Here is a 15,336-nt window from a genome sequence, read left to right as displayed (position 1 = left end):
GTACCTACCCTCCTGATTTCTTTCACGGAGGGTTCCCGGAGAAGGGCCTCTCCCACAGATCTTCCCTATGCTTAGATTTTGTACTACCTTAAATTCTCAAGTGCTATATAAACAGTTTAAGTATGTTCAGAAATACTTCTGAACTACTGAACATGAGAAACATACTTCTCGTGGTTTACTACAAAAGAGCATCAATGGACGAATTAGAGAATTACAAGTTCTAGGCAATCATGTCATTGCTCAACACTCTTTACTGTTTAGATTTTTTAAAATGCTGCCACAAGAGTCAGGGCATTAATACATTCCCATAGAAAAAAACACCAAACTATTTGCTTACCATAAGATGATGAAAAACCTCTGTATTATGACCAAGTATTATTATCCATCAAAGAATTTAGGTAAAGAGTGTCACCACTGCTCTGGGGCCACAATCTTTTTAGAATTCTTTGATTTTTAAATGTATGACAGTATTTTTGAAAAAGCAATTTTATCTGTTTTAATTAAAAACAACAACAACAGATGTGGAAATTTTGTGGGTGCTAGGACAGAAAGTTATGAGTCTTGAAGATCTCCTAACCCTTTATGCTTTGGGAAAAACAACTGGAAAGCAGGCCAGTGCAAAGACCTGATAAGTGCGTATTTTCCTCAACTTGGAGACATTTAACTCAGTCTTTGGAAACTATCACTTCCACACACTCACTAGAGAATTTCCTGCTCGTCTTGATAAAGATTGCTCTGAATATGTCCCATGGGTCCATTAGGTAAAGCACAGGATCTGAGTAATAAAATGTTCAGCTAATTTTGAAGCAGAAAGAACTACACGAAGACAAAACAGAGCATTTCTGCCATCTGACCAGGCAGAATGCTTCTTCCAAGAGTTACCATATTTGGGCACAACCAAAGTGATGGATAGCTATATATCAGAGTGTGTGTACACTCAGAATACACCAGGAGCAGTGTCCTAATGATTTCATTTCACAGTGAGACCCATTACTTGCACAATGGTGGTCCAGTGACTCCTAGAGCATCTGGGGAAGAACAGAAATGCTGGCTGAAGGAGCAGGCCAGCCCATGGGGGCCCTGCCAAGGGGGTTCCACTCAGCAGTCCCAAGCCAGAAGCTAGTTGTACCTGCTCATATCCAGGCTTCCTGTTGGGAACATTAAATCTCCACCATGCAAGCCATGGGTCACACCTGCACAATGGAATTAGCAGAAGAGCTGATGGCACAATGTTGGTACCGCCCACTGTGTGCCATACAATGTATCTGGAAATCTTGAAATATTCAACGTTTGTGTTCCTGAGACCAAAGTTGGCATATTGATGTCTCCACCATATTTCCTCTCTCCCCCCGCCCGCCCATGCTACTTCCCTTCTATTATATGATGTATTCCAGGGATCCTCTGACTCTACAAAGTACAAGCACTACTGTTGGAAGGAAAGCTCCATTGCACATTTGCTCAACTATGAGCCCAGCTTCCATTTTCAAAGCAAATGTCTAACATGTGTCTTTAAAAGCTGTCTTTTAAAGTTGCTCAAGATTAAAGGTAAAGGTAAAGGTTTCCCCTTGACGTTAAGTCCAGTCATGCCTGACTCCAGGGGGCGGTGCTCATCTCTGTTTCCTAGCTGAGGGAGCCAGCGTTTGTCCGCAGTCTCCGTGGTCATGTGGCCGGCATGACTAAACACCGAAGTGCACGGGACGCTGTTACCTGCCCACCGAAGTGGTACCTTTTCATCCACTCGCGTTTGCATGCTTTTGAACTGCAAAGTTGGCAGGAGCTGGGACGGAGCAACGGGAACTCACCCCGTTGTGCAGATTCGAACCAATGACCTTTCGATCAACCAGCCCAGCAGCACAGCAGTTTAAACCACTGCGCCACCTGCAGTCCCCTTTGCTCAAGATTAAGAACTTAAAATCTCTTTCCTCTTGAGTAAATTAGGCCATTAAAAGAAATATATTAATATTTGTGGTCAGTTATTTCCCCTTTTTAAGTATTATTTTAATTTCTATACCGCCCAAAAGCCAAGGCTCTCTGGGTGGTTTATGAAGCTGCCTGGGTAAAGATCTCAAGTACTGAAAAGTCAAACAACCCCAAATTCATGACCGCTTTGTTTTTCAAAGGCAACTTCCTCTGAGAAGGAATAAAGAGAATAAGGCAAGAGCGATCATCTGCATATCCTAATCTGTGAAAGGTTAAGTGGAACAGTGTTGTTAAGCTACCCTCTGCAACGCCAAAGTGCACATCTGAATGAGTCTCTGAAGCCATTTCTTACACAGTTGGCCTTACCAGTATCCATTTGCCACACATATACAGAGCCATCTGAGCAGCCAACAACTAGGTAGTCATCTGATGGTCTCCACTTGATCACTTGAATAGGAAAGAGGTGTCGGGAAGCCAACATGATGCACTTTTTCTCTCGTAAACTCAGAAGTCCTACTGAATGGTCACTGGCGACAGAGCAAATGCAGTGCTGCACTCTTGTCTGAAAAGGAGAAGTAATACTTTCCGTTAACTTATGAATTTTAGCAATAAATCCATTAGAACAAATTGGTTTGCTTCGTAAGTAAACTACTGAAAAATATCATATAACAGAAAGGTAAGTGCTACTCAATTAAAAACCCAATCACTTCTGTATAACAGCTGTAGGTTATTTTATTTGCATGCTTAAATACTGCACCATTCCCATAGGCTCAGGGTGGTTTACAAGCAATTAAAACCAACAACAGTTAAAATTTCAACCAAAACAAGCATATTAAATAAAACTATCTAAGAAGGCCTGTTGGAAGAGATACACCTTTAACTCTCTCCAAAAGGTAGCAGTCTAGAATATCTGATGTCTCTCTTCTGGCAGGCCATTCCATAGTTTCATTCCAACCACTGTGATAGTACAGCGAACATCAGCTCATGCACAATCCTATGTTTGGCTTTGATCCAGCTTCTTACCACCCCGGGAATCTGCCTTAAACCAAGTGAGATCCTCTAGGTCAGTAATGTCTACTCAAGCCTTCTCCAAATTAGTCCCCTCCAACCAGCAAGGAAAATGGTTAGGAATGCTAGGAGCTGTAGCGCAAAACTTCTTCAGGGTTTCAGGCAGCCATCTTTCCAAACCCCGAAGAGCACAACTGGAAGTTCTGCATTCAAAGCATGTGATTTGGCACTGGACCATGCATCCTGACTTTCTATTACACTCCCAGGAGAGTCATAGCCCCTTCTTTCATTGTAGAAATAACCTGTGACCGAATGCAAGGCATTTCTTCCTGCAGAGGCTACATGGCGAAATGTTCAGCAATGATGAAGGATGGAACCTTATACTAGGTCCTATGAGTTTCTACCTAGACATGGTAGCTCAAACAACAAGGCAATAGGATGAGTTCTCTCAATTAGCAAATTGGCAATGCAACAAACTAAGCTTCTTTGGTTATGTTATTAAACCACGTTGCACCCACATGTAGAGATTGTTCTTTGTGCTATAATGTCCCTTCCATAAAGCGTTTCATAAGCATTGTTATTGGCCATATAGTCACTCCTACTGAAGCATGGAAACCCTTCTCCAAGATACTTTTTCTTGCTCCATGCCTGTTTCTTTAGCAAGCTGCTACTTAACACTTACATGTTCACTGCTATGAAGACCACATAGCCAGTCTTCTAAGATTACTGGTTTTTCTTCCAAAACCAGTAATCTACGCAAAAGATTTGTACTCCTTTACGCCGGATGGTCCAGTCTTTTAATTTAATCCATTCTATGAATTCTGGCTTTGATTTGTATCTGAATGATATTTTAAAGCAATGATTTTCTTTATATATTTGCTCAACCACCTTGGTAAGGTTTCCCACCTTTAAAGTCAGTACAGAAATAAAAATCATTTGCCAAGCGAATGTGAAAACACATTTGCCTATACCCATTACTTTCAATACAAAGGTTATTGCAGAGCTAAATCTATATTCATATGATACACTCAGTCATACCACTGTATCATTAAACAAGAAAGGTTTGCAGTTTTGCAACAACACAAAGATGATGCAATTTTGAAATCTTAAATTTACATGCATCATAATTAATGAGGGCATAATACAAGAAGGCATTCATCAACTTACACTGCAATTTTCTGGAGGAACTAAAAGTTGTGTAATTTCTCCCCCATGCACACAGAAGATGTGTTTCATTTCTCCAGAAAAGATGTCCCAGATAATTACAGAGAAATCTACACCACCTGAGACCAGGTACTTTTGGTCATAACGTGAGGAGACCTGATGAGGATACAGTAAACAGGTGACTTTGTTCCGATGACCGCGCAGAGTTCGGTGAGGTGGCCAACCTAGAAAAGTAATGGCTAAGTCAACATATACTGTCAATATTAAAAGTGTTGGATTACATTTTCCCGATTGTCTAAACTTGGGATGTAATTATCCCCTACAATAACCCATTTAACACTCTGTGGCATCAGACTTGGCATTTAACACATCCTCGACCACATGCCTGGCCTGCGGCTTCCTTGCTCTGCATTTCTTAGGAGATTCAGTGCAGTAATTACCTACAGTGCTTTACAGTTTCTCTAGACATGATTACTGAAAGCTGGATATGTGCACAAATGACAGATTTAGAAAATGAGCTACTTCTGCAGTGATAGGAGGATATCTCCAGTATTCTTATCTCTCTCTTTGACAACAGTGACGATGACAACAACAAATGTTCCCAACTTGGTTTACAGAGTAGATTAAGTTCATCCAGAATAAAAGATGAACACTAGAGTTTATCACAAATTCAAGGCAACAATCAGAAACTTGCTTCCTGTCACTTTCAGATAATTTCCAAAGGCCTGTGCAATAAAAATATAAACACATAGAAACAGAGCAAGTCAGAAGGGGCCTCCCAGGCCATCCAGATCCAGCCAGCTCCACACATGACATGCCTACCATATGTTAGGTCTCTGAAAAAAGAGACTGAAGGGAATCAGCAGTGGTCCTCTCAAAGCAAAAGCATTCTATTGCTCTGAAGTTGGAACTAAAATGTTTTTGCTGTTGGTGGAAACCAGTCTCATTTCCTGAAATGAAGGCAACTGAAGCTGGAAACACAGCAGCTGAACTTAAAGTGCTGAGAATGTTCATGTAGAGCAGGGGTGGGCAATTAATTTTCCTATGGGGCCACATGAGAAACTTTGACAGTTGTTAAGGGCCGGACCAATACACTTACAGCTCTGCTCAATATATATCTCAATAAAAACAGTAAATGAAACATTACAATGAAAATGTGGAGCACAGAACAACACTATTTAATGAATATTCACAAAAACATTAACATTAACATTACATGAAAAGCAATAAATTCAATTCAATTTAGCAGATCCTTCAAGATAAAAGCAGTGCAGTTGTACTGCTTGCATCTATATTATGACGATATATATTTGTATTGACTTTTAATTTGCCAGTGACCTCATGCAGGCCAGTCAGGGTCAGCCATCGGGCCGGATGTGGCCCGTGGGCCGTACAATGCCCAGGTCTGATGTAGAGGAAAGCACCCTGATGTGGTCACAGGACCAGGTTTTAAACCAGAAACATGAACCAAGCCCAGAAGCAACCAGTAAAAATAGTCTAGAACAAGCATAAAACTCCACCTCATATGCATCAACAGACAACAGCATTTTGGACTAGATGAAGCTTTTCAAAGGCAGACTCAGGTAAAGTGCAATGATATCAAAGTTCTTTTTATATGGTTATTTGTTGAATTCTATTCCCAAGCAGATTCTTCACACATCTGTAACACTGTCATGCTTCAGTTATGCATTTTATATTCTGTTCTGCACACTTTACACTAAAGCTCACATACCTCTTCTACGCATGTGCTCATCTTGCAAGAGCTGAACTATAGCGGTTTGAGTTGCTGGTACGATGATGATGCTTCCATCTTCACGACCACAGACAAGACGACCATGTGCAGGGATATACACGCTCGCTGTCACTTTGAGTGGCTCCTCGCTATTTGGTAGGAAACTCAGCTGATCTATAATTCCAGCAGGGCGAGGAACAAGTTTGCTGAATGCTTCTTGAAGGGAAGTGGAAGTTGTTACTTTCAGTCCTGAATTTTTAAAACAAAACAGATTTGCAAACATAAATAAAATACTGAGAAGAGTGCTGCAGAAATACTGACTTTCTCATAACTTTTCATAAAGTCTCAATCATTCAAAACTTTGCATGCAATTAGCCTCTGGCCATCTGCCTATAAAGTAAAGATGGATCATTTTTAGGTAGCCAATAAATTTTACTCAGGTTGGGATTTCTTCCTTCTTTTTGCCCACAAGCTAGTAAGATTAGTATGTTTAGGCAGGTAGGCTAGTAAAAATGTTTGTGGAGTAGTAAGGGAACTACGAGGCGAACTAGCAGTAGTAATAGTTGGGGAACTTAATTTAAAGTTTTTGGGATGCCCTAAAAACAGAATCAGAAGGGTTATACTGCCACACACAACAATACAGTTCTTGACAGAAACCCACGGATGGTGGAAGAAGAGTGATTATGGAGCATATTCTGACTACAATGCCTGCTTAAGGCGGATGAAGCAATTGGGATTTGAAAACCAAAGCAAGACCTGACTGAACTACCACCACCACTGCATTTCTAAGCAATTCAACATTCCGGCTCCCCGGATTTCCCTTCACTACTCTCCCTCATGTATTATTTATTAAGATACACACTCACTTTCCCCGAAAGAAAAACCCAGCCCAGCTTTAAAGCAGGCTGTGCTCAGGCTTTGTAAGGATACAGGGGAACCATTTTACCTTTGTAGCCAGCAGTATCAGCCTGCATTTATAGATATCCTTGGGCCAGAGGGTTTGGCCTGCAGGCTGAGTAGAGCCAGCACAAACCTCAGTGATGCTGCAGGCAGCGGCGAATAACTCGATCCCTTGGGAACGCCAATTGTTTCTGGCAGGGGCCCAGTCAGGAGGTTTGTGGAGCCCTGCATTTAAATTCCACCTGACCTTGGGCAGCAGCACTTTTGGTACCAGTTGGAGGCCAGGGGATGCTAACAGGACTTCAGTATGGAAGACTACAGGTGAGATGGTAGACCTCATAATCAGCCATAGCACTGCTACATAGAAGGTAATGGAAAACCATCACATAATTTCGAATGTTTGTCATGCTTCTACGGAAACCATCCAGCCTTGATGATGGGCTACTGCTGGTAGAAGAGGAAGAACAAGAACTGGGACGCAATTCAATGTAAGCACTCACAGAAACTGCTTTGATACAATTACCATGAATAAGGAAAGCCATTCTTAGAACAGCGATATTAATCAAAGAAGTTGTTACCTTCTGGCTGGTCAAGTGTATTTGGTATACTCCAAATGCTGAGCCTTCCTGAGGAGTCTCCCTGGATAAGCAATTTATGGAAGCACTCCCTGCGGCCATAGAAGAACTGGGTAACAGGAGGGCAGATTAATAACTGCAAAGTAAGACAACCGGGAAAATAATCTCAGGGTCAAGGAACAAGTAGAGTAAACCTCATCCATCAGGATCCCTGTTTCACCACGTGTTTTTGTGCATAAATGGGTACCTGATTCACCAAGCAGTATCTCCCATTACAAAATAAGTAAGGAAGCATTGCTAGGAAAGAGACCTGCATGGATGCTTAAAGACACACAGCCAGCCCATCGGGAGAGACAATATTCAGCCAGATGCACAAATCAGGCACTTTCAATCTGTTTTAGCAACATTTTTAGCCTGCCCGGCCATGATAAGTTCCCTGGGTGATATAGAGGGAAAGAAATTAAAATATAAAACATTCAGCGTGAGCATAAACTTTTAAATATGTTAAAACAGCATCAAAATAAAATCAGCAGATGGAGTGCCCCGGGCCTTAAAAAAACACTTCAAAATATGTGCTGAAACACTGTCCACTTGTAATTATGGCCCTCACTGGGAATGCTGAAGCTGCACCAAGACAGTCTTACCCGTTTATCCGCTTTCTGTACTGCTCTCTCCACAACACAGTAGAGTTGAGGCGGATTCAGATTCTCAACAACTTTTCCAACGTCGCTGCGAAAAGAATCACTGGCTGGCAAACAACTGGAGGTGAAAGAGGCATAGAAATAATGAGCACCAGTCCATATAAAGATGGCAAAAGTAAGTGTCATAAAAGCAGCTTTGGTGTACATATATTGGCCATGAGCTAGGGAGTTAGCTGTGGGTTGAGGCAACAATATACAAAGTTGCACAAAAATAGTGTAAGAAGGAAAAAGGGGACTCTCGGGCTGAAACCAAAAGGTGGTTCTATCTTTTTGAGCCCTTCTTCATCCTTCCATAAGTAACCCTCTACACCAGCAAACACCTAATCCAGGAAAGCTTCAGGAGCTACTTTGACCCATCAGGCTGCCAAGCATGCCTAAAGAGGTGAAATTAACAGTCTGCAGTTCGGGGCTGTAGCAAATACCTGAAGATTATCAATTTAGCAGGTGGGGAAAGTTTGAGAGCAATATACACTATAATCAGCACAATCATACTAATAACAATTATAAAAACATCTTTATAACACAGTACAGTAATAAAAAGTTCATCCACAAATACACAAGATCTTTACTCATAGACTAGAATGATCACAGCATGAGCAGCTCACAGCAGTTGGGCTATAACTATTGTCCAAATGCCTGGGAAAATGTCACAGGGGCTGGTATTTTATTAGGTAAGGAAGCATCTTCTTGATACAGATATATGGACAATACAAACACCATGCTTCTTTCAACTTTCATAGGTTGTACACAAGGCCAATTCAGAGAGTTAACTTTCAGTTAGCATTATAGGTCCAACCTTGCCCAGGGCACAAACCCACAATTCCCTCTTTTGCTTTCCTCTCCACTTCGTGTGTAAGACAATCAAAACTGGACTGAGGCAGAGTTCCCTATACTATCCAAATTCAGGGAACTTTGTTTCTTTCCAACTACCATTTAGTTAGAACCTGCTAGGATTTAACTATGGTTTAATATTCTGGTTTGCAGGATTCACCCATCCAAGTTCTGCATAAAGAATGGAGAAACAGCTCTCTCAGTATTACGGAAGACTCTTTATGCCTTTGTCCTATTGTTTATAAATGCAGATACCTGGCCGGCAGTTTATATATGAGACTTTCACCATCTTCTGTCCATATGATCACTTTGTCCGCTGATACAAAATCACCTCCTGTCCAAGTCTGTCCATTCTCACTTGGGACTGAACAAAGCAGAGAATAATCTCCAGCATCAAACACCTAAAAGAAAAAATACATAACAAAAACCAATCATTATATTATAAAATGTGTAAGTGTTTGGATAGCTAGGAACTTGTAATTTTCTCTGTACTTTCTAACCATTCTTTAAAGTGTAAATAAATCATATTAAAAATGAAAATAGAAATATGGTCTCTTTAAAGTGATTGCAATAAGTATTTATGAAAAACATTTATATCTTAACCTTCCCAAATAGGCCACTCAGCTCACAGTATCTTTAAGGGATTAGCAAAAGAGCACAGGTGAGAAACTCATGAGAGAGGTAAATCTTTTCAGCTCAGCAAGTCTAATTTGCAGAAATGAAATGTTTTAGCTTTGATGCAGAAGGGGTGGGGGGAGAAGCTTCCAGAGGCAGAAGGCAAAATACTCTAGGAGTTGCATAATCAATACTAGAAGGAATTCTGCGCTTCTTATCCTTTCTTTTTCTTTGTTAAAGAAAACACTGGGAAGCAAATGCCTTACTCCATATTTTAGCCATTCTGTTAATGATTACCATAGCATTTGGATAAATTTCTGTATTATTCTAATACAAAGGAAACACGCAGGCAACACAGTGTGAGCTCACATGTGCCAAAGAGATTATGTATTCAATGGAATCAAACTCTAATTGATTTAGAATCTGACTATCCTGAGCTTCTTTGTATGTATGCCTCACAGACCATTTGATTATAGTAGCTTGTACAACAAAGAAAAGAAAAGAAAAGAAAAGAAAAGAAAAGAAAAGAAAAGAAAAGAAAAGAAAAGCCAGCTTTTACTTAACTGGTTATCCTTACCCTCCAGTATTTAGAGCAAACCACCAAAAGTGATCTTTGGGTGAATGCACAAAAAGAAATGCTTTGGCAGTTTTGACAGTAAATTGGTTTTGATTCCTCCTCAAAGATTGGCTCTGTATCCTAAAAAGAGAGAAGTTAATGCTAAACGATTTACTAGTGCAATATTTGCCAACAGGCTTCATTTCTTTACTCTTCTTTGGCATCCTTGTAAAAAAGATATGCAGCTGGGTTGATCTTTCTCTTATCAGCCTTTCCTGCTAATTTTGCAGTCTTAAAACCTCCCTCAGGGGATAGATTTCAAACATAACAATTGTCAGTATATATTATTTCCTTTTAAATGCTGAATACCATTTTAAATTCCCTCTTAATTGCTTGCTGAGATAGGAGACTGGGGTAGGCAAGAACACCCTCTTTCCCATCACAGATAGTAACTTTCATCCTAGCAGGTTTAGCTACATTCAGCATCCAGTAATAGTCAAAGAAATAGAAGCTCTTTGAATCTTTGCAACATGATCAGGGGATGGATGCTCTCAAAACATCTGAAATGCTAAACAAGACTAATTAAGAGTACTGAAACTGTGAAATAGATAGTGAGGTAGAGAGAGAACCACATTTTACAACAGGGAAGAACAAAATCAAAAACAGGTCACTTATGATATAAATTGAAATTTCCTCTTCGCATAATATAAAGGAATTCTAAGTGTAATAAGCACACCCTGACAAAAAGCCCATGCGTAAGTATGTTTTAAAAGTCTATCTGTTTACAGTCAATTTACATATCTGAGCAAAGGCGAAAGTATTTCTGAGAACACTCCTGTCATAAAAGCTCATATGACTGGTATGATCACTAGTATATATGATAATACAAAGCCACTGAGCCTAATCCGGTTCATTTAAAAAGTGGAAGGTATTATATGAAGTTAGGTTTGATTCTTTTTTACCTGGATGTGACTCACTTCAGAAGTTACAATCCACACTTTTAGAATGCCAGTCACAGACACTGCTACAACAGTATCCTCTAGGGAAAATGAAGGTGAAAAATTTATTATTTCACAAAGGCAGTGACAATCTATACAATCCCATTATTAAGAAAAGGTGATGGAGATGCAGCCACAGAAATACATTTACTGCATATTGGATTCATTGTCTGAAAAGCTCAAGGGAGCATCTATGTGTTATACACATGCAAAAAATTCCAGTCCCTGGCATCTGCAGTAGGACTGGGAAAGACCCCGCTCTGAAACACTGGACAGCTACTGTTAATCAATGAGCTGATTTGCATGCCACAAGAAACCAGGTTAGGTGGATTTCCATACAAGATTTTTTTAGGTCATGGCTCCAGCTGCCATCCTGTAAGTTCAGGTGACGTCAGAAGCACACTGCAGGTTGTCATTACATGCAAGCCCAGCAAGAGTGGGTTGATGGAGAAGTTAACAAGCAACCCACAACCCTAAAATTAACCACCCAAACAATTCACCCTCAGCAGATTTGCATACAGCCGAAAGATGGAATGTACCCTCACCACAGCCTGGATTTGCATAATGCAGAACCATCAGCTCCACAGGGAAGTTCACCCTCTTCTGTTTGACATTTCATATGAACCATGTTAGTGTGAAGTACCTTCCAGTAGCTAGTGCCTTCAATCTGTCATCCCTGACCACTGGTTAGGCTGATGAGAACTTTAGTCCAATACATTTGGAAGGCACTGGGTTGGAAAAACCTAGTATATAGATAATGCCAAAGTAGATGTACCAACGCTATGATTCTGTAAAAAGTACAGGCGGCCCCTGGGTTACAAACAAGTTCCTTTACTGAGAAAATGGAGATTCATCTTTAAGTATACATGAATTTGTATGTAATCACATACAGATCACATATAGTTGGCCTTCCACATTTGTGGGGGCTAGGGGTACAGGATCCTGCTAGGGGTACAGGAAAAGTGGAAAAACCATGAATAGCTCTAGCATTCCCCCACCCAACCTCACCAGTGCTTCCTCTTTGAAGCAAGGAAATGCTGGAGAGATTTCCCTTTCTAGATGGGCAGGATAAGGCATGTTTTGGAGGCCTTCTGTCTACCTTTTCACTGCCTTTCTATCTATTGTGATTCTTTGGAAGCCTTCCCTCTGTTCTCATTCCCCCTGTCTCTGTCTGTCTGTCTCTCAGTCTCTTTCTCTCTCTCTCTCTGGTGATGACAGTTTTTCACAATAATTTTTAAAAAATCATTAGGTTTTACGGAAGTCCGTTTCTAAGTATGGGTTGTCTGTAACACAAACATTCATAACTCAGGAACTGCCTTTAACTGTAATATTCCTTTAATGCTCTTATTTTATCCTAACAAATAGCTTTGAGTGCAAGAATTTTCTCATTGCTAAATTTAATACTCTACCCACTGTTCCTCACATTTTTTTCTGTTTACCAGAATGTGGAATCCAAAATGGCCTGGTTTGGAAATGCACATATAAGAGAGTATCGATGCTCCCCTGCTCCTGATGTGCTATTCTCCAAGCAAGTCCAGATCTGTGTGTTGTTCCAGAGAGAAACCACTCAGTTTTGTTACTCACTTCATGCATTGTGGAAAACACAGTTTTCCAGCACTGGAAATGGGTGAGCAGTCAGAAGCCAGCATATTCCAGAAAAAAATGTGTCATTTCATTGTGCAAATTGTTCCATCCAGTCCCAATAAGCCATATCTACATCTATCCCACACCCATCTACTTAGGAGATGAGTACAAGAAATGAGATGGAATATTCTGTCCCATCTCTATAATGTAAAGTAGGAAACAATCATGGTGTTCTTTTATACTTTATGATACATTTTTTCCCAGAAATTTTTCATAGACTTGTTGCTTGATACTAAAGCTAACTGCCTCTGGGCTAAGAATAGGTCTGTGACTTGTTTTTATATAATTAGCAAGTGAAAAGCCAAGATTTCCTTGCAGGAATGCCAAAAGGGACTGCACTAGATACCTCCTGATAACCTTCCTCCTATCTACAAATGTTAATGAACAGAACATAATCATATTACGCAACCTAGAGTGTTCCTATACTCAGAACATAATCATATTACAGAATATTTCAAGGTATTTAAGTCTTCTTCAATACCACAATAGTGTGAGAATCAGAAAACTGTTGACATGGTATAGTTTGACAGATCTGGGCTCAGAGTCTATGAACTCATGCTGATGACATACAGGAAAGACTGGAGTCTTTTCCAGTTGAGCAGCTAAGAATTACCCTTGTCAAGTTCTAGTTCATGGGAACGCAGCTATAGCTTTCCTACCAAATGAGTTGCTATCCAAGAGCTAATCAACATAAAACTAGTAGCTTGAGGTGCGTTCACTGAGGAAACCTCTAAAGTTCATGCTCAGCAGGGTATGAGGGCAGCCTTTGTGCAAAAAGGACAGAACTACAAAGGATGGAACCAAAGGTAAGTTATGTTGAACAGTCACAGCCACAGTCCCAGAGGTGCAGAACAGGATGCAAAGTATCTGTGATCAACGTTTTTCTGCATTTACAAGGACCAGTTCAAATATGATCAAACTGGCACCTAGGACAGACTATCATATTACCAATTCCAAACATTGCTTCATACAGATGCCAAGAAAAACAAGACCTGTAAAATCTCACCTTGTGTTCTGTGAGATCGAATAATACTCATGGAACTGATCCAGTCAGGGGAGATCTTTGATACCAAAGAATAAAGAACTTCAAGGCTGGTAGCATCCACAACAAGAATTTCAGGATAATGGCCGTGACACAACAGTCTTCCTTCACGCTGGGTCCCAATTGTGAACTGATAAAACTGAATGAAGAAAATGGAAACATTCGTTCAGAGCTATACTAGTTCACCATTCTCACTGGTAACATTCACACCAAACAATAAACCCTGACTTTTTGCTCAAAACGGGTGCACATTGCCAACTCTTTCTCACTTGACTCCTCCTACCAGCACCAACAGCTTCAGTTCTCGGGAACTGACCAGCAAGAAAAATCTTACTTGCATCCAAGCCGGGACTCTTGGTATGTTGTTCTCCAAAAAAGCCTGAGCCTGTAGCCAGGCTCTGACATTGGTTTAGAACTCCTGGCTTGATCAAGAGAGACAAGCCAGGAGCTGGGTTCATACATAGACAACACTGATCTTTCTCTGCTAGGCAAAGCCTTATTTATCAAAGCCACTCCCACTGGTGGGAGAGATCAGGCTGTATGAACTTGCTCCTCTAAGATTCTGGCTTTATTATTTGGTATAGGTATAGTCAACCATGCATTTTTTTAAAAATCAACAACATATGATTTGTTTTCAGATCACATGAGTAACCTATCTGCATACTATAGCAAGTTTTTGAATCATCCTTTAATAAAAGCTATAAGTAAGAAAATACTAGATTTTCTGAAAGTAACACTGAACAAGTTAAATCACAGCTTAACCCTGGTGCAATGAACATGAATTTGGGTGAACTCTGGGAGACAGTGGAGGACAAGAGGGACTGGCATGCTATGCTCCATGAGGTCACGAAAAGTCGGACACGACTGTGCAACTGAACAACAACATGATAGAACAATTCCTAATTCTGAACATTCAGCTTCCTTGCTACATTGTCCAAAATGTAAAAATCAGAGTTTGGACAACATCGAATAGGAATATTACCACGATAACTGGCAACAGTAGTCTCAACTGACCTCTGGCAATTTTCTCAGTGGGGCTTACATTGAATGAGGACCAGAAGCTAAAGCTGGGGATGAATGTTACTGGACCATGTGTTGTTAGTGACAGCGCAATGCGAACTTATCATACCAGCTTTGAAATCTCTTCACTGACTGCCAGTGAACTAATCAGGACAATTGAGGATGTCAGAACTACTGTACAAAGCCCTGAGCAACTCCGTACCCAGGTACCTGAAGGGTCACCTTCTCCAATACTGACAATCCTTGCATTTAAGATCAGTGGGAGAACCTTTGCTAGTGATGCCCTTGAGCAATGTGACCTGTGGGACCCACACATGTGCCAGCTATGGCACTCCCTTCTGCAAAACATCATTTGGCATTGCTGTCAAATTGTTGTCATTTAGGCCTTCATAAAATATAGGCAAGTGCAATATTTGGGGTTTTATTAACTGTTGATGGTTTTACTGTATTTTTCTGTCTATTTTTTACTCATGATTTCCACATTAATTATGTAGAGTCACGTTTCTATATATGTTATTAGCCACTCGGGTTCTTTATGAAGAAGGCTATATAAGTTAAATACTACCGATTTTTGCCTTTTGCATGTGCAGTCACAAATAAAATGGGATTGATTCAACTAAAATGTCACTA

General features: G+C 40.4%; 1 protein-coding gene across 3 annotated transcripts in view; it reads right to left on the bottom strand.

Moving 5' to 3' along the window:
• Window positions 1-15,336, bottom strand: part of WDR7 (WD repeat domain 7) — a 234,924-nt gene that overhangs the window by 199,312 nt on the left and 20,276 nt on the right. For all 3 annotated transcript variants that reach the window (XM_044431250.1, XM_044431252.1, XM_044431251.1), the window contains exons 5-13: window positions 13,651-13,825; window positions 10,965-11,041; window positions 10,024-10,143; window positions 9,087-9,232; window positions 7,944-8,058; window positions 7,303-7,435; window positions 5,825-6,073; window positions 4,096-4,316; window positions 2,287-2,482 (exon numbers count right to left, since the gene is read on the bottom strand). In XM_044431250.1, coding sequence (XP_044287185.1) covers window positions 2,287-2,482; window positions 4,096-4,316; window positions 5,825-6,073; window positions 7,303-7,435; window positions 7,944-8,058; window positions 9,087-9,232; window positions 10,024-10,143; window positions 10,965-11,041; window positions 13,651-13,825 — 1,432 coding nt within the window. The remainder of the gene's footprint in view (window positions 1-2,286; window positions 2,483-4,095; window positions 4,317-5,824; window positions 6,074-7,302; window positions 7,436-7,943; window positions 8,059-9,086; window positions 9,233-10,023; window positions 10,144-10,964; window positions 11,042-13,650; window positions 13,826-15,336) is intronic.

Source organism: Varanus komodoensis, unplaced genomic scaffold (genome assembly GCF_004798865.1).
Source record: "Varanus komodoensis strain SLA01 unplaced genomic scaffold, ASM479886v1 scaffold22, whole genome shotgun sequence".
Taxonomy (NCBI): domain Eukaryota; kingdom Metazoa; phylum Chordata; class Lepidosauria; order Squamata; family Varanidae; genus Varanus; species Varanus komodoensis.
The sequence above is the reverse complement of the archived record's forward strand: the minus strand, read 5'-3'. Positions and strand labels throughout refer to the sequence as shown.